At 39.2% G+C, this 20254-nt stretch overlaps 1 protein-coding gene across 1 annotated transcript in view; it reads left to right on the top strand.

The window, feature by feature from the left end:
• Positions 1-4882: 4882 nt before the first annotated feature.
• Positions 4883-20254, top strand: part of SLC12A1 (solute carrier family 12 member 1) — a gene marked incomplete at both ends in the record, with an annotated part of 35328 nt that continues 19956 nt past the window's right edge. Inside the window, 11 exons of the mRNA XM_083371712.1 lie at positions 4883-5290; positions 6628-6753; positions 7415-7490; positions 11416-11511; positions 13917-14056; positions 14628-14738; positions 14923-15034; positions 15561-15688; positions 16749-16833; positions 18162-18313; positions 20042-20149. Coding sequence (XP_083227838.1) covers positions 4883-5290; positions 6628-6753; positions 7415-7490; positions 11416-11511; positions 13917-14056; positions 14628-14738; positions 14923-15034; positions 15561-15688; positions 16749-16833; positions 18162-18313; positions 20042-20149 — 1542 coding nt within the window. The remainder of the gene's footprint in view (positions 5291-6627; positions 6754-7414; positions 7491-11415; positions 11512-13916; positions 14057-14627; positions 14739-14922; positions 15035-15560; positions 15689-16748; positions 16834-18161; positions 18314-20041; positions 20150-20254) is intronic.

Genomic DNA, 20254 nt, shown 5'->3' with positions numbered 1-20254 from the left:
ATCGCTTTTGACAGCCCTTCTATTCCATTTTAAGGGCCGCTGGAACCAACATTTCATTTTAACTCTGTTAAAGCGTGCTGCGAGAACTATTCAGATAAAGCCAATCAACTCAGGAAAATCACCCCTCGTGTCTATAATTTAATATTGTGCCATTTGCTTTAAAATGTAGACAGATGACAAACTAAGGGAATTGTGATTCTGTCAGCTAAATGAAACGCCACTCAAATCGAACCACAATTTACAAGAAAAGCCAAGAAGAACACATAGTACCAAAAATAGAGTCAGATGAAGCCAGAAATAGGGATACAGAGGAGCGTGGTTCTCTTCCACAGCACACACAAAATGTACCCATTTATCTGCCCATTCCTACAAGTGCTTAGATTTCTGAATGGGATTTTAGTAATATATGCATTTGACAAGCAACTTCCTTGAATATGTTTTGTCTAATATTTCTCAACTATTGTAAGCAACCTAGAATTTAAGGAGGAGTTAGAAGCATCTTTTTTATATATAAATAATCAAATAAGAATGATTTTGTGTGGATTTGCCACCTGTTAAGTGCATTTTCGTACACATTTTTAAGTTGAAGAACTATGTTTCAGGATTTGAATCCACAACAACTTATAATATAAGACAAAATTCTTTTACACAATATTTGAGTAATGTCAGAAGACAATTAAGCACCATCAGTTGTGACAATAATCTGTAAATGAAACTTTGGAGCAACAGGAAATCCTTCTTCACTATCTATTTTTCAAATCTAATGCAAGAATAATAGTTATAATTCTTTGTGCATATCCTAAGCAAAGTCACTGAACTAATTGTAGTAGTGAATTAACTGGCACAGGATTGCAATATGATTCTCTTTCTGATCATTGATTCAAGACTTGACCTTGCAAATGTTGGAAATGTGATTCCACCAGCGGCACTTTCTACCATCAATGGTGGACTTGTCCAAAGGTTAGGCGTTACTGGACCAATATAAAAAATTGGTTATTTCAAATAACAATTGGACCCAGCTATTTTCCTCTTGGGGATGAAGCCACAAGAAGTACCAAAAATCTTTGGTATCTAGTAATACATATTACAACAGCGGCGTGTATGATTTATGCGCAATATTGGAAGACGAAGGAAATCCCAACAGACTATCAAGTAATAGAGAAAGTATTACTATGCGCAGAGTCAGATCAAATGACATATATTCTCAAAGGGAAAAATGAATCACTTTTCAATAAAAGTTGGGACTCCTGGTATTCATGGTTACAAAATAGAATATTTAATCTCAACGGGGGAAATACCAGATGATTGTGTTTTATTATTTGAGGTATAGAATCTGGAGATATATACAGTTATAGATTTCTAATATTTGGTAATTAAAGGTTACTTAGCCTGGGATGCACGAGAAAAAGAAATTAGGGGTAGTATTACACTCCCCGGTCCTGTCTAATGTTGTTGTTTTTGTTTTTCTATTTGATGCACTTTTCAGTACTTTGTAATAATGTTCTTGTTTTTTTATTTAAAATTTGTTTAATAAAATTTATTAAAAAAAAGACTTGACCTTGCATTTGTGTGATACTAAAAAGAACCTATAAATATCCCGCATTGTCACGATGGCCGTAGACATTTCTCCTAATTGAAACAACCATAAAAATAAGTTTGATTCTGCTGTTTTTTAATTACTGTCATCTCTCTTCAAATATTTTTAATGTTTTATATTACATGATTTAAATGGTGCCTGGCTGGCTACATTTAAACCATTTGGCTATATTTGATCATTTTAAAACTTGCCATTTATCAGGAAGTTCAAATCAATAGCAATATTTGAGAGTCGAAATATGAAGTGTTTGCAATTATAATTATTCTGTCCTATTGTTGAGGCAATGTTTGCTCTATTGCTCTCCATTTTTCATTTATTTATGAAACAAATGTGTATGGTCACCCATCAGTCAGAAGGAATTTAACATTGTATTGGTGCGCCCAATTGGAATTATCTGCAACAAAATATATCAAAATTTTACTGAAGCAAACATTTTTTTATTCAAAACACATTGCTAACCTGAGCCTGCAGAATAATGGTTACCAACAACCTTGCTCTGCTTCAAGGGTAAAAATAAAAATCAAATGTATTGGCATGAATATTTAAGGACTTTTTCACACTGCTGCATAAAAGTTATTTCAGTAGCGCATGACTGCTTGGGAATATGCTGTTGCTGTTTCATCTGTCATTTATAAACTTAGAACAGTGGCAGTTAAGATTTTGATGAGTATGTAAATGACTTTCATTAGAGCCACTGACTTTCAGTTAGAGACCAATGCCAGATTTGACTCCTACCATTCAAGTATTAATGAGTTCATTACAAGGTAATATTTAACAAACTGAAATATTCCTCTGAACAGGGCTAGGAATAACCAACGGTTGTCTTCTGAATTCCGGGATTGGCTGATTTCCTTGCTAATTTATAGTGAAACCAGTAAAATATGGTCCACAGTGAAAGATGTTTAAATTTCACTCCAAAATAAGAAACAAACCACTGCTTCATTTAACAGAGCACCAGTAGCAGCTAAAACTATCTTGGATATGGTTGCTGACTTTATGCCTAGTTTGAATATACTTCAAGAAGAACAGCTGCAGCAAACAGGCTCCTGAAAACACACTTTCTGCCAATAGTTGGTTAAGAGGTAAGGTTTTTAATGTATTTAATTTCTAGCTAGGATTACAAGTTGTTCCTAATTTACGTTTGAAAATCTGTTCCCTATTCTGAAAACAGCTCATCCATAACAAATAAACTTTTTATGGGGAGAACCAGACCACGTTTTCACATTTTAAAAAATCCCAACAACTGAATTAGTAAGTAGAAGTTATACCAATCAACATCTTGAGAAAATGGCTTCAGTGATGCCTAGGCTGTTGCTAAAGTACAATTTTTTTATCATGTTTAAATTTGCACCCTATGTTCAGAGACAAGCTGGATGTTTGAATACATGCTCTAGAAATCTGAATATGGGCATTTGTGTGTTGTAGTAAGTTTATAACAAGCAAAGTGGTATAAGTTTTATCTTTTTTTCCCCACTGCTTGGGTGTCAGATTAAAATATGAGATTGATACCCTCTTAGATATTTCTTCTCAACAATCTTCCGTTTCCAGTAGTTGCTTATAGTCTTCAGCTTAATAGCTTAAAAATCAGACATAAATTTCATTTTACTGAAGAAGGTATGGAAGAAAATTTAAATCTCTTTTTAATTAAGAGCAGCAATAGAAATATTGTGCGGAAAAGCATTTGCTACCAGAGTTTTTTGCTCTTTAAATTCATTTTGAGCGGGGAAAATGGACACCCACATCCTTTCATCACTTTATTTATCACATCTTCTCTGTTTTACATTGTTAATAATAATTTTTTTTTGGGGGGGGGGAAACAAGATCGTTACATGTATTTGAATTTCAAGGAACCTGTCGTCTGGATAAACAGAGGGTGGGAACGCTGGATGGACAGGTGAATGGACCATCTTTCAGTTTTAAATTCAGTTAAAACAACATCAATTAATTTTTAAAACTGCTTCCCCAAAGTCTTGGAATTCTTCCGGATTCATTCATAACCATTTACTGTACGATTTGGAAACATTCAGATCATGAGAAGCTGAAAAATACAGCTGTTCTTCCATCCTTAACCAGTCTCACCATTTTATTAAAAATAATCAGGTAATCCACATGGATTGTAACTGTGGATATTGCTCTCAGTGAATGGGTACATTTGACTGAAAAAAATCAACACAAGATGGGAATCACCAATGTATACTAACCCCTTGACACTAAACCAAGACAGAAAATAGAAGGAAGTAGTTTAAACAAATAACCACTGAAAAATTCTTCCCAGTTAGCACTTCCTGTCTTCTCTCTTTTAAACCTAAATCTACATTCCTTCCTATAATACAAAATACCTTTTCTCCCCATGCTATTTCTTCTAGTTAGTTTCTATTGCAAAAGGAAAAGCCCTTAGGAGAAAAAAAATAAGAAAAAGTAATATTTGGGTGAGAAATTCAAGGTTTAGATTCTGTCTTTTTTATTATTATTATTATTATGGTGCTTTAGAAATTATTTTGGGATTGGAAGAAATAAACTGACACCTCAAATTAAAACTGCTCAAACATTAACTAAACCCAATGTTGAAGATCATAGCACTCTAAAAAATGTTGTTCCCCTCCTATTTTAATTGCTAGTCATCCAATTTTATAATGCTACTTGTTAACTGTTGACTAACATTGATCAGTAATGGATCTAGGCTTCTATTTCATGTACTTCAAGGTGCAATCATCTCCACTGCTTATTTCATTATGATTATAAAACAGGAACGTATTGTGAAAGAAGTACAAAATGAGTTCTTGGTTTTAAACAGTCAGCAGGTGAAATTTTTCAGTCTTTTACTACTGTAAAATGGAAGAGCCGTGGTGGTGCAGTGGTTAGAACACAGTATTGCAAGCTGACTCTGCCCACTGCCAACAGTTCAATCCTGACCAGCTCAAGGTTGACTCAGCCTTCCATCCTTCCGAGGTTGGTAAAATGAGAACCCAGATTTTGGGGGGCAATATGCCGATTCTGTAAACTGCTTAGAAAGGGCTATAAAGTGCTAAGTACTATTGCTATTGTTGTTAGCCATTATAATTTAGCTTAATGTTTAGAGATAAATTAGCTCTTTTTAAATATATATATCCTGTGTTTGAAGGCAGAGTGAACAGCTTATTTTCATGTACAGCAGAGAACGTGTGTAGACGTGGCTCCTGAGTGAAACACAACAAGTCACCTAGACAACTCAACAACTGCCTGCTGAAAAAATCTGACAATACAGAATAGCAATATCGGTGAAGTAAAGTCCGGTTATCCACAACTATGTCTATGAATAATTCTCCAAACATATTTTTGGACCCACATTTGAATAGATTTCAGGTGAATGTCATTAATGAAAGCCATGAGAACTCAATTCAGTCTCAAGGAGAGCCCGATCCACATTACGAAGAGACTTCTTTCACTAAAGATGCCACTAAGAGACTCCGCATCAGCTACAAGTCTGGAACTCAAGAAACCTACGACCGTTTCTTCCAAAATGGCGACACTGCTAAAACAGATGGAAGCTTTCATCCCTATGACACGCAGAGTAACACTTATTATCTAAAAACTTTTGGACATAATACCATGGATGTTGTGCCAAAAATTGATTATTACCAGAATACTGGAAGCATCAGAGGGGTCAAAATGAGCCGGCCAAGTCTGATGGATATTCACGAACACATGGCAAAGGTATGTCAAACTAAATTCAGGAAAACATGATTTGGCCTTCCCTAAACAGACAGAAGGAAAAGCATTCTTAGGAGTCCTAAAAATGTATAAAGACCTAAGGGTTCTTTCTTCTGGGATACTTGTAACTTGCACAAGTGTAGTTATGGAACATAAACCATCTAAGATGGATTTGTTTTCCTCCAAACATTTGCTATATTTGATGCCCCACACTTGGCATTCGTCCTCATGATATCTTAATCAATTATGAAAAACACCCCTACATTCGGCCCCAAGTCAAGGAAGTTAAGAACATTTGCATTTTGCCTCCTGAAATCATGTTTGTTCAAAAGGAACTCGTTGTTCAAGGTTGCCAAATGGAGGTGCATAAAACTGCAGACGTAGGGTTATGCCAGTTTAGTAGGAGAATTAGCAGTTTTTGGAATATGCCTGCTCAATATAGACATTTTATATAATTATGTGTTTGTTGTATGTATGGGTGTATATACACCCACACACACACACACATATATATACACACACATATACATACACATACATATACACTGGAATAGAATAGAATAGAATAGAATAGAATAGAATAGAATAGAATAGAATAGAATAGAATAGAATAGAATAGAATAGAATAGAATAGAATAGAATAGAATATGTTGGAAGGGACCTTGAGGTCTTCTAGTTGTGTATATAAACATATATATGTGTGACTGTGTGTGTATCCTTTCCTGCTGCTGTAGTTGCCCTTTGAGATGAGTCTGATCCCAATGTTCTCAAACATCTGCTATTTATTTATTTATTTATCTATTTATTTATCTATTTCTATTTATCTATTATTTTTACAAATAACTCCGGGAGGCAAACATCTCTAATGCTCCTGCCTCCTCTTATTTTCCCCTCAACAACCCTGTGAGGTGGGTTGGGCTGAGAAAGAGTGACTGGCTGGTTTTCATGGCTAAGGCAAGACTAGAACTGGCAAATCTTCCACTTTCTAGTCTGGCGCTTTAATCACTAGACCAAATTGGCTTTATGCATTCCGTACTTCATATCTTGTCTTAGTTGCATAATATCCTTTTTAGTTTCCTCTCGTTTCTTTTGTCTGTACTTCTTATAAGGAGGGGCAAAGGGAAGTAGCCAGACATATGAGCTGACACTGCTCATCTCTTTACACTTGATGTATTTGAACCTAGCTATTATTTTTTTAAAAAAATGAAAAGACATAATTTTACACTTGATACATGCTGCGGGTTGTTCTGCCCCTATGGAACTCCCACCTATAGACAACACCTTCCCTTTGCGTTGAATCCCAGTAAAACAAGCTATTTTGTTCAAAACTGTCTGATTAGAATATCACGGTGACTTCGGGCTCAGTGGACAAATTCAGTAAAGCAGATGGCAACGCAGAAGAAGCCGAATGCCACAAGGAAGAAGCTAAAGGCATAGTGAAATTTGGATGGGTAAAGGGCGTCCTGGTAAGCAGCATTTATCTTGTGACTGTACAAGTACAGAACATCTGCTTTTAAAATTTAAAAAAGTTGGTAATGCCATACTGCAGAAAAAGCGGACCAGATACTTTCACTGGGGATTTTTGTTTACGAGATTTTCATATTTCATCCATATGCATGAGGGTGATTTGAAGTGATCCTGCCGTATGACTGAGTTCTTCACATCTCTGTTCTTTTTCTTCTTTCTTTTTTTTTTAAAAAAAGTTGAAACATTAACATTTTAATTTTTACATCAAAATTTCTACTTGAACCAGGTAATGACTGTTCTAACAGAACAGTTCGCTTCTAAAGGTATTTTATAGATTTTGGGTTCTTTTTATTTCAAGCTGTTACTGTTTTTAAACTTGTCACGAATGCCTTTTTAATGCATTCATTCTTTTTTTTCCAACAGGACTATTTTTGCCCACTTTAAACCTGTTGCGTTCTGCGGTTATAAGTTGATACGATTCTTTTTGTTTAATTTTAGGCGAGATGCGCGTTGAACGTTTTCAGTGCATTCAATGCATTTTAACTTTTCGAGGCATTTTCAAGGCTTCTGTTCTTTTTTCACGGAAGTACTTTTATCCATTCTAAACCTGTTGCATTCTGTGGTTATATGTTGATATGATTATTTTTGATTGATATTTAGGTGAGATGCATGTTGAACATCTGGGGTGTAATGCTATTTATTCGTCTTTCCTGGATCATTGGCCAAGCTGGAATTGGTAGGTTTTTTGTTTTTGTTTTTTAAAGTACGGTATAAATTTTTATTATGGCCAGAGGAAACAGTTACTTTAAATTGCCTACATGTTATAGTCTTGAATAATAGCTACCATGGGGATCGAGGTTACTATATTGTCTAGTTTATAGCCTGGGCAAGTTCTACAAAAGAATTTTAAAATATTAGCAAAAAGTATATTATATATATATATATATATATATATATTTGTGTAAATTACTAACAAAGAATTAAAGGGAAACTGAAATGCATTTCTGACTTTCAGTTTCCCTTTAATTCTTTGTTAGTAATTTACACAAATATAGGAATTGTCCGGTGTGACTACTGCCTGTTCGATAGCCTTCAAGATAGGCTGAAAACAGGAAATAAAGATTTGCCCCATGTTTGGGGCCTAGCAAGGTAATCTAAAGAGTTAACATTTGAAACATATATATATATATATATATATATATATATATATATATATATATATATATATATATATATATATATATATATATATATATATGTATATATATATATATATCCTTGGTTTTTCGGGTTTTCCCCCACGTAGAACTAAAGGTGTAGGCGCAACGTTTCGACGGAATCCCATCCGTCATCATCAGGCTTTAGCTTCCTTCTTCTGGGAGAATTATATATATATATTCTGCCAACCTAGCAGTTTGAAAGCACGTAAAAATGCAAGTAGAAAAATAGGGACCACTACGGTGGGAAGGTAACAGTGTTCCGTGCGCCTTTGGCGTCTAGTCATGCCGGCCACATGACCATGGAGACGTCCTTGGACAAGCGCTGGCTCTTTGGCTTTAAAACGGAGATGAGCACCGGCCCCCCGTGTAAGATTGAGGGTGTCTTGGCGACGTTTCGACAAGGTCCCACTCGTCATCTTCAGGCTTGTGTCTTCGGCTTTCTGCTTGAAGCCTGAAGATGACGAGTGGGACCTCGTCAAAACGTTGCCAAGACACTCTCAATCTTACACGGGAAAAGACCTGAATATGCCAAGACCTACATACCTATACCTGTGAAAATCTACAAATATATATATATATATATATATATGTAAAAAATTTAATAAATTGGACAGAAAACCGAGGGTTGTAGAATTATGTATGCCTGCTCACATACATAGATACAGATATATAGATATAGATATGACTATTTCTGAAATGTAAAGGATGTTTCCATTAGTTTTCTACCATAAATAATGTACGATAATTCTGGGTAAATCCTGGTCTGTTTTCTGTCATCAATGCTTACCGGTTTTCAAAGAGAAAAGAAGAATCTTCTCGGTTGATCCCTCATTTTCCGAAATTGAACATTAAAATGGTCTCCTCAAAAACAGTCCATTCCAAGCATCTAAACTAAGATGGGCTTGTGTTATAAAAACTAGCATCAGTGATACAGATTTTCTCTTAAAATGAACAGAATTTCATCCAAGCACTATTTAATTTCTCTTGCAAACAGATTTTACAGCGATTTTCTAGAGGTTTCTTAGAGTTCTTTGGAAATTTTCTGTGTCCCTAGTCACGCACGCCAGTTTAAAGGGCGATCCATCCCTTTTAGAGCACAAGGAACAGGCAGGAAATAAGCAGATGAGAAGCGGGGAACTTTTGTCAATCTACACAATTTTGCACGTTGGGCCATATGCCCGACAATCGGATGCTTAGGGAGTTTATGATGCATAGCAAATGAAGCCTTGCTGCTGGAGATCCATAGAAGTATGTGCCTTGCCATGCGATTCTGCATATTAACATTGCCAAGACTTTGCTCTGGGGTGTCATGCAAAATTGGGTCTTGGGGTTGTTGGTTTTTTTAATAGTAGCTTAGTAACTTATTACCATCATCAAGGAGCATTAAATTTGTTCTTAGGTATGAAAATAGCTAAGGGCAAGAGTAATTCATTTAAATGTTACTTAATGACCTTGCAACTGGGTTTTTAATCTAAACTTTAATCAGAACTCAGCCTCAGCCCGTAATAAGAGCAGATGCAATGAGTGAACATGGCACATTTCATTCTAAAATTATGATTTGCCAGTCATCAAATTTTAAAATGCAGGGGAGGTGGGGGGGGGAGGGATAGAAGAAAATAGGTAAAACAGTTTTTTGTTGCCTTTTCTTTTCAGACCGTATAAATATATTAAAGTACAGGTGGTCCTTGATTTAAAACCATTCATTTAGTGACTATTCAAAGTTACAACAAAGTTACATCCTCTCTGTCGCCCCCTCCCCCCCCCCCGGCTGGTCGCCAAGGCTGAAAAGGTTGGGGAAACTGTGTTCTAACCTATAGTTAGATAACTTCAGAAAGAAAGAAATTGATTAGAAACTTATAATGAATTAGCAGGTTTATAGATGGAGAGGATGGATGCGGTGGCTCAGTGGGTTAGGACGCTGAGCTTGCGGATCAAAAGGTTGGCAGTTTGGCGGGTCGAATCCCGAGTGCCGCGTAGCAGAGTGAGCGCCTGTTACTCGTCCCAGCTTCTGCCAACCTAGCAGTTCGAAAGCACGTAAAAATGCAAGTAGAAAAATAGGGACCACTGCGGTGGGAAGGTAACAGCGTTCCGGGCGCCTTTGGCGTCTAGTCATGCCAGCCACATGACCACGGAGACATCCTCGGACAAACGCTGGCTCTTCGGCTTTGAAACGGAGATGAGCACCGGCCCCTAGAGTCGGAAACGACTAGCACACATGTGCAGGGGAACCTTTACCTTTATAGATGAAGAATCTAGGGATACACTACCGTTATTTTGAGGTGCAACCATTGGCCTTGCTGGTCAGAGCTGATGGGAACTGGAGGAAGAGAGAAATAAATGAATGAACCCAGGGAGGTTTCTATTGATGAATAGAGATATAAATATTCTGGCTTGTAGAGGTGCCCATTTTTAATTACAATTTAGAAATGTAATCCCGCTGCCTCAGTGCTCTGCAGATTATCAAAGCTCTTAATCCTTGTCCCAGTCACTTATTTAACATTTATATTACCTGGATATAAATGGATCTACAGTAAAGACGAGAGAGGAGTTCTTCCAGCAGCAGGGATAAAGGTGCTTTCTCAATGAAAAGTGGATTCCTTCTCATTTAAACCGCTACCTCAGGAAAAGCGTGTTGAAAAGTTGCAGACCATCAATTATATGTTTTCATCTTCTCCTTGCTGACAGGTCTTGGAGTTATCATAATCCTTCTTGCTACCATGGTTACTTCCATTACTGGCTTATCAACTTCTGCAATAGCAACTAATGGTTTTGTCCGTGGAGGTAAAAAATAAAATAAAATTCTTTAGGGTTTTTCCCTTTTCCACAGTGCTCACAAACCTCTGAATTAGCTCCCTGTTTATTGTCTTATGAGTCAAAGGTTCTCCGTTGTAACAAGCAGCCTAGGTCATGGTCATCCCTAGAACCAACAGGTGAGTCATACCCGCAACTCAATTAACCTTCTATAATTAATTCGCAAAGACAAAGCCGGGTTCAGTTCACGAAGGTCTCAGACTGATGGAAGAACGGAATCCATTTTTTTCCCTGGATTTTTTTTTTAAAAAATCAGACTCAAAAATTACAGGTTGCATTCCTGGACTGGACTGGACGTGAAGACCATTATTCCTTTCCCGCTAACACTTATTCAAGTTCCCTAGAAGGTATTAATTCATTCTTCTGCTTTTAAAAAATATCTGTTTATACACTATCCACGAGAACACAGGCAATCAGCTCCAATGGAAGCAGGACCCACAGTTCTTGACAGGTATTTCTTTAAATTCTGATGAATCGAGAGTGCGTGATCAGCTATTGTCAGCTCCAGTCCGACTTTCCCCTTGAGAGATGGCTTCTTATCCAAGGAAACCAGCTTCCTATTCGTGGATTTTAAAGTGAAGGATATAACCAAGGTACTTGGGTCAAAGATCTCTTTTGGGACTTTTTCAGGTCTCGGAGTCGTCGTTATTAGCCTGAGCGCAGTTGTTACAACCTTAACAGGTATTTCCATGTCTGCCATATGTACCAATGGAGTGGTAAGAGGAGGTAAGTCCCAATAAAGGAGAATATTTGTAGCTCAGGATTGAAATGAAGGGTCCTTGGTGCTTTCTGAGCTTGGTGGGTTTTTTTGCAGACATTTCATTAGCCAAACTAGATAACATCATCAGTGTTAGAAGGGAGAGGAGGAGGAGGAGGAGGAGCGGTGGGGTCCTGGGTGCTCTCTGAGCTTGGTTGTTTTCTTGCAGACGTTTCATAACCCAAACTAGGTAACTTCATCAGAGCTAGTGAAATGTCTGCAAGAAAATCACCAAGCTCAGAGCATCAAGGAGGTACTGTAAGTCCATTTGCTGTTAGAATAGAAATTATGGTTCCTTCTGGACAAACTATCACCCAATAGATGGGCACAGAACTAAAATATAGTAGAAAATCATATGAGTCATAAAGAAACATTTCTGACATAAGGAGGAGGATGGCAACTTAGAAGGCTTGTAGAAGCAAAAGTAAAAAAAAAAAAGAACAGCTAATACTCTCCAAATCTTTAAATGAGCTGAATCGGTGAGGGCTTAAACATCTGCTTAAAGTAATTGTGAAATTACTTTCCATTGCAAAAAAGCAGACTTAGATGATGTAGCTGAAGAATAGGTTGAAAAATAAAATAAATTAAGGGAAATTGCTCCTGTTGGAAGTGTACTGTACAGGAAGAGGCTTAAATTGCTTTCTTATCTGCTGCCCTTGCTTAGTTCTCATTATTTTTAACCAGCATGAAGATGCTCGAGCCTTTAAATCGTGAGTGACTACTACGTCTTTAAATGTTGTTCAACACCGTACTTCATGGAATCCAAAGAACCTGACATGGCCTGTTGCATGCTGAAATGCAAGGATTTGCAGAGGAGATTGTGCTCCTGCAGACACGGAGTGAATTCATTTCTATCTCATCTCTTTGTCTTTCCTAAAACTAGTGTTGTAATTCTATTGAACCTAAAGAGATTATTGTGAACAATCTACATACAGGAATTCTATAGAGCCATCTTGAGAAGACAGATGGGAAATGCTTTCCTGTGTTTTGACATATGTTCCCGTTCATCCAAAGCTCTTTATGCTTTATACAGAACGTGTTAAAATTAAAATAACGAAAACTTTTAAAAGGCTGAGCAGACTTTGTTAACTTTCAGCATCTTTTGAGAAGAAGCCACGATTCGTCTCAAAGAATGCTTCGTAATGTCATAGCAGAGGATAATCCTAGTCACGTTCAGCGTAAAAGGCAGTCCTCAACTCGCGACCCAAAAATCGATCTTGCTAAGTGAAACAGCTAACGGAAGGTTGCCCCATTTTATGACTTTTCTTGTCACCATTGCTAAGCCAGTTGCTGCGGTTGTTCAGTTAGTAACACGGTCCTTAAGTGAATCCGGCTTTCCCATTGTCTTTGCTGGTCAGAAAGTTGCAAGATCCGGGGGACCCTGCAACCGTCATAAATAAGAGTCAGGGGTCAAGGATCTGAATTTTGATCACGTGATCACGGTCCTAAGTTGAGGACTACCTGTATGCAGATCGAGTGCTATTCAGGTCATCCACCACGTGCCACGCTTCATTTAGTGGCCGAAGATACTGAAAACAAGCGACTTGTGACCAATGTGAAAAATGGCCACAAGGCACCTTTTTCAGTAACTTCGGCCACTAAGTGAAGCGTGGCAAGTGGAGGACTGCCCAAATAGTACTAGATCTGCATACAGGCAGTCCTCGGCTTACGGCCACCATTGAGCCCTAAATTCATGCTGTTAAGTGAGAATTTATTAAGTGAGTTTTGCCCCATTTTACAACCTTCCTTGCCACCATTGTTAAGTGAATCACTGCAGTTGATAAGTTGGTCACCCAGTTGTTAAGTGAATCCGGCTTCCCCCATTGGCTTTGCTTGTCAGAAAGTCACAAAAGGGGATCACGTGACCCCCCGGGACACTGCAACTGTCGTAAGTATGAATCCGTTGGCAAGCGTCTGAATTTTGATCGCATGACCCTGGGGAGGCCGCATAACGGTGAAAAATGGTCGTAAGTCACTTTTTTCTGTGCCGTTGTAACTTTGAACGGTCATTAAATGAACAGTTGTAAGCTGAGGACTACCTGGTGCTTCACGTTAAGGCAGGGCTCTTCAGACTTGGCCCTTTGATGACTTGTGCAAGTTTGAAGACCCCTGCATTAAATGAAGCAATGATTTACAACAGGGGTGCCCAACCTTGGCAGCTTTAAGACTTGTGGACTTCAGCTCCCAGAATTCCTCAAACAGCGTGCCTGGCTGAGGAATTCTGGGAGTTGAAGTCCACAAGTCATCAAAAGGCCATGTTTGAAGACCCCTGCCTTAAGGCAAAACATTTTGGATCACATACGGTCCTAGGGAAAACATAAGGTCCCGTGCAGGTGCGTCCATCAGCTGAAGCCTCTCTTTATTCTGCCGGCAGGTGGTGCTTATTACCTGATCTCACGGAGCTTAGGGCCTGAGTTTGGGGGCTCCATCGGTCTCATCTTTGCCTTTGCCAACGCTGTGGCAGTGGCCATGTACGTGGTGGGCTTTGCCGAAACCGTTGTGGAACTCCTGAAGGTGAGCATCCTTGTTTGCAGACGGCTAAATTTAAGGAAACCTGCTCCGTAGCTTTTCTTTGCCTGCTGTAACAATCACAGATCTCATAAAAGACAAGTCCAGAGTTCCTTCACCACGCTGTTTATTCTGAGTCGTACAGTTTTGCTTCCTTACTACCGGATCAAGGAAACGCTTCTTCTTTTTCCCCCCAATGTTTTATTAATTTTTTTTACAATCACAAATCCTTAATATTTTATCAGCAAGGTATTGTCTGGGTTTCAATATTTCGCTTACCAATTGAACTCCTTTACCTCGTTTTTCTAGCCATTGGTAAAATGTATTCCATGTTCTGAAGGAAATGCTTTTGAAAGTACTGTAAAAGTTTCAAAAACTGCTAAAGGGAATTAGGGCTCAAAATAGGCAGCCCGTCACCTTGACGGCTGAGGTCCAGGCAAGATATGAAACGCAAGACTCCTTACCCATGAAATGCAAGGAATCCCTCTGTAGAAATCCCCTTGTATTTTACTGGAAATCGTCTTACAAAAAATATATTCTTAATAATTACTTTCTCGCTGTTTTCTTTTTTTTCCAGAACAGTAATGCCATCATGGTTGATGCAAGCAATGACATCAGGATAATTGGCATCATAACAGTTATAATTTTATTGGGCATTTCGGTGGCTGGTATGGAATGGGAAGCAAAGGTAAAAAAAAATTAAGCATAAGAGTTTAGAAAAACAAAGAGAAAGCCATTCTGTCTACTGGTGAGACTATTGTTGGATTTGAGCATTTATTTTCACTTATTTTTTTACTCGGATATATAAGCCCCAACTAAAGAATTATCCCAAAGAAATCTATTATGAAAATGTTCTTCTTTTTTCCTTACAGGCCCAGGTGATTCTTCTACTTATACTTCTGGTTGCCATCATAAATTTTTTCATTGGGACTGTTATCCCGAGCAATGCTGAAAAGAGGGCAAGAGGTTTTTTCAATTATCAAGGCAAGTGCTCCTAAGTGCTAGAGGGCATCAGAAGTGAAAAATCTGTCACGCTAAACAAGACTCACATTAATACGAAGTGGCAAGTTGCAGGAGAGAGCCACTGTAAATAGGAATAAAAAAAGCAAGCACTTACAGGTAGTCCTCAACTTACGACCATTTGCTTAGTGACTGTTCAAAGTTACAATGGATACTGTAAGAAATGACCAGGCTGATTTTATGACAAATAGCCAATAACTTTCCACTGATTAATCTTAGTTGTGCTTCTCCCAACCAGAGGATTTTAAGAAGAGGCTGGACAGCCATTTGTCTGGAATGTTACAGGGTCTCTTGTTTGAGCAGGGGGTTGGACTAGACAACCTCCAAGGTCCCTTCCAAACTCTGTTATTCTCTAGAGTGGATTTTGGTGAAGGAGTCTATAGAAGAGAGGGAGAAAAATATAAAACCAGTCACAATGATTAAGATCTCTGGCATCTCTGGAACTTGAAAAGTTCACATCTTCCCTTATTTCTTGTGTGTTTGTTTGCAGCATCCATATTTGCAGAAAACTTTGGGCCAGAATTCAGAGGGGACGAAGGTTTTTTCTCCGTGTTTGCCATTTTTTTCCCAGCAGCCACTGGCATTCTGGCAGGAGCCAACATCTCTGGAGACTTAGAGGTGTGTACATTTGAACAGTTAACCATAAAACCACAACGCTGTCACAATAATGTAGCCTTAGATAACCTCCTGTCTTCTGGGGAACAGTAGGAAGAGTTGAGTATTAAAAATATTTTTAACACAGGAACAAAGAGCGAGATTCAAAGAATCCTGACTGCAAGGAGAACATTTCGTATCGATTTGGAAAATGCTTTTTGCAAGAACTTGTCAAGTGTATAATTAGTAGATGTCTCTGGAGAAATACTTCTGGATGTAGTTTCATCTTTTCACCTAATTGATTAGCTTACATTCCGTTCTTGCTTCCCAACAGTTGGGATTCGATGATAGAGGTAGTGAATCTGTGGACAATCAGACATTGTTGAACTCCGAGTCCCAATCTATTATAATAATGGTAAAGGATGACGGGATTTGGAGTCCAATGTCTATACTAGTGGTGCAGAATCATTGCCCCCCTCATGCCATAAGTGGCCACCAAAGATTCTGAACCTGGCCCAAAACTCTTCTAAAAATTACCACCTGGTTGCAATTGGAAGCCTACTAAAGGGTACAGGAATTAAATACCTGACAAGTAAGCATTTGAATTAAATATAAATTAAAGGTAAAGGTAAAGGTAAAGGTTCCCCCGCACATGCGTGCTAGTCGTTTCCGACTCTAGGGGCCGGTGCTCATCTCCGTTTCAAAGCCGAAGAGCCAGCGCTTGCCCGAGAACGTCTCCGTGGTCATGTGGCCGGCATGACTAGACGCCAAAGGCGCACGGAATGCTGTTACCTTCCCACCGGAGTGGTCCCTATTTTTCTACTTGCGTTTTTACGTGCTTTTGAACTGCTAGGTTGGCAGAAGCTGGGACGAGTAACAGGCGCTCACTCTGCTACGCGGTACTTGGGATTTGACCCGCCAAACTGCCGATCTTCAGATCGACAAGCTCAGCATCCTAACCCACTGAGCCACCGCGTCCCAAAATATAAATTAAATTGCATTAAATCTTGTCTTTGTTCTAACCCTCTCTTCTGCTCTGGCCATAGCTCCATTCACTGTAATCTTTTTTACTGTAATATCCCAGGATCCCCAAGAAGCTATACCTAAAGGAACCATGCTTGCCATTCTGATCACAACCATCGCTTACATAGGCGTTGCCATCTGTGCAGGTAAGAAACCAACCCGTTTGCATTCATATTCAGAGTGCTACTATCAACGTATTTTAAATCCCTTACACAGATCAATCACATTACAGGTAGCCCTTGACTTACAATGTTCGTTCAGGGACTGTGCGAAATTGCGACTCTAATTTTACCCCTGAAAAGGGACACAGGGAGTCCTCAACTTACGGTCATTCGTTGAGCGACTATGCCAGGATACAGCAACACTGGAAAAAGTGACTTATGACCATTTTTCACATGACGGTGGCAGCATCCCTCCCCCCACGGTTACATGATCAAAATCCGGGCGCTTGGTAACTGACACGTATTTATGTCGGTTACAGTGTCCCAGAGTCATCTGATCATCATTTGCGTCCTTCCCAGCTGGCGCCCGACAGGGAAAGTCGACGGGAAAGCCAGGGTCACTTAACAATCATGTGACTCCCTTAACAACCATCACAAAGCCAAGCGCAACTCACTTAACAACTGCCTTGTTTAGCAATGGAAATTCTAGTCTCAGTTGTGGCCGTTGGGTTGAAGACCAGGTGTAACAAGGTGCAATAGGGACAGGTGAGCTTTATGCAAACACAAGACGCTCCGCCCCTTTCTGTGTCCCTCTCTTGGCGGCTGAGAACTATGGGAGCAGAGCATGGGACTGTTGCTGGAAGAGAGGACGGGCAATTTTCAGAGTACTTTTCCCTCCGATTTAAGCAATTAGGGATTTGGAAAAGGTGCGTTAGGCAATCCTGATTTATTTGCCAATAATCAGAAACACAAGACAAAAATGGCCCCATTGCATAGCGATCTCGCTGACACGAAGCCCTACGGAGACCCAGTTCTTCTACTTCAGGGTTCTTCAAAGTAGAAGGATGGGGGCCCAGGATGGTGCTGTTGTTTGCAGTAACTATTAGTTAAAGTAATTTCTGTGAAATGGTTCTCACCTAACAAATGCTTGGGGATCGATAAACAATCAGAGACTTCATGAATTAAAGAGTTTGGGGAGCCCTGCTCTACTTCATCAACGATGTTTTATGATTGTTCGAGGTGTGGTAGGTCTCCAGCGACTTCTCTGCCATCTTCCTTCGATATTAAGTACGGCGCTGTAGGTTTAATCCTTTGTCAGCGGCACATTTTATATGTGTTCTCCTTCGCTAAAGTGGACAGTAAACCCCACAGAAACATCAAACCATTTTAGCAAATGGCCCCATTTATTTGCAACCTACGTGGCCTCAGGATAACAGGCAGAAATGTGCATGGAAATATAAGGAGCCCAGCGATATTATTGTGCTGTCACAAGGAAGAGGAATAATAATAATAATACCCTGTTATTTCCACAGCTGCTTGTGTCGTGCGCGATGCTACAGGGAATGTCAACGATACCGTGGTATCTGGGATGAATTGCAATGGATCGTCTGCTTGTGCCCTGGGCTATGATTTCTCCAGCTGTAAAATCCAGACGTGTGATTATGGGCTGATGAACAATTTCCAGGTTCAAAAGCATGCTAATTATCCAATTTGTATAACTGTGTGTGTTATACCATATATTTGTACATAATAGCATGAACTACATATTCACATAAGCATGGATAGTATTGGTTTTTCAATACTGCTACTGACCATCTAGCTGGGGGCGGGGGAGCAGTTATGTATGTGTGCAAAGGGAAATGAAAGAGTGGAGTCCTCCATGCTCTCTGAGCTTGGTTGTTTTCTTGCAGACGTTTCATTACCCAACTAGCTAACATCAACAGTGCTAGAAGAGAGGAGGAGGAGGAGGAGGAGGAGGAGGAGGAGGAGGAGGAGGAGGAGGAGGAGGAGGAGGAGGAGGAGGAGGAGAACTATGGGTCCTTGGTGCTCTCTGAGCTTGGTTGTTTTCTTGCAGACGTTTCGTTACCCAACTAGCTAACATCAACAGTGCTAGAAGGGAGTGGGGTTTGCAGAGTAGAGGAGAAGGTGGACTATGGGGTCCTTGGTGCTCTCTGAGCTTGGTTGTTTTCTTGCAGACGTTTCACTACCTGACTAGGTAACATCATCAGTACTAGAAAGGAGTGAGGTTTTTTTCCTGTTTATATACAAGTGACTTGCCCTGTCAGCGTTGGTGGGAGCAGTCTGAAATGAAAGGGCTTTGGAGGACTGCACCCAAACTATATTTCATGTTCATCCTTATCCAAATGGCCATGAACTATGGCTTGCAGGAGCAAGACAGCTCAGGAGGAGCAGATAAATTTCCCACATGCAAAGTTTCATACCTAGCTTGTAGGAGCTTCTACCGTAGCTCCAATTATGATCAACAGAAATGGGGAAAGCCCTTTTCGATATCCAGTAGAGGATGATCTTCTATTAGACAACAGAGACTAGTTTAACCAGTGATAAGTCATTTTTTCTTTCTAAGTTTCTGCAAAGTAACATTTCGTTAAATGGATGGAGTGAGAATTCAGACATCCTAAAGTTCATGATCCAAACTGGAATTCCATCAAAACTTTAGACTGGACTAATTCATTGCAAAGTGCACAGCCCAACTAAATGCTAAGCGATAGAAATTATTTACTCAAAACCACACCACGAAAGATTGTGAGAACTTGGATGTTCACTCTTTTAGAGACTATTTTAAAAATGCATCTACTGGAAATACATAGAGTTGTCTATGATTTAGATGTCCATCAATAAAAGGTCTCACAAAAGGTCTCTCTTCACTGTCTAGGCTACGCAGTAACTTTCCCAGATACTAGTTCAATGAAATGGTTGATAGAACTTTCTTAAGGAGATCATACAATAATATCTATTTATATACATGCCTGGATTGGAGACTGCTACACATGCAAATTCTCTTTTGCTGATAGAAAGCTTGCTAACTCCTTAAGATATAGCCAGCTTGCCTTTTTTGGCCTCTTGTTCCTTCTGAACGGCGTCATTTGCAGAAGAAATAAAAACGATGCCTTTGGCTTCCAAAGGAACAAAACAAGTTTCAATTAAAGAATAATCTTCTCCATTATGAGCAAATTGTGGTGGGTTTTTTTTGACAACAAAAAGTAATTTGCTGTGCTGAACAATCTCCCTGACAAGCTGTTAATGGATGACTTAAAAGATCATAAGAGAAGAGCCAGAATAACAATGCACGTTGTTATAAATTCAACAATCGAGGGATTTGCAAATTCTGTTTATAGCCTAGCTGGTACAAATTTAATGGCTTTCTTTTATTCTTATTTTTCCCTTCCCAAAGGTTATGAGCATGGTTTCAGGATTTGGACCCTTAATCACCGCTGGGATATTTTCAGCCACCCTGTCTTCCGCGTTAGCTTCGCTTGTGAGTGCGCCAAAGGTTTTCCAGGTACATTCAGGGGCCAAACGTGTTTTTTCTATCTTTTCCCGTAGCTCTACAATTTGTTAGCCATGCTTATGCTGACCAGTTGATCAGCCGGGGTGTGCATCGCAA

The sequence above is a fragment of the Vipera ursinii genome (genome assembly GCF_947247035.1).
Source record: "Vipera ursinii genome assembly, chromosome: 11".
NCBI classification, from domain to species: domain Eukaryota; kingdom Metazoa; phylum Chordata; class Lepidosauria; order Squamata; family Viperidae; genus Vipera; species Vipera ursinii.
The sequence above is the reverse complement of the archived record's forward strand: the minus strand, read 5'-3'. Positions and strand labels throughout refer to the sequence as shown.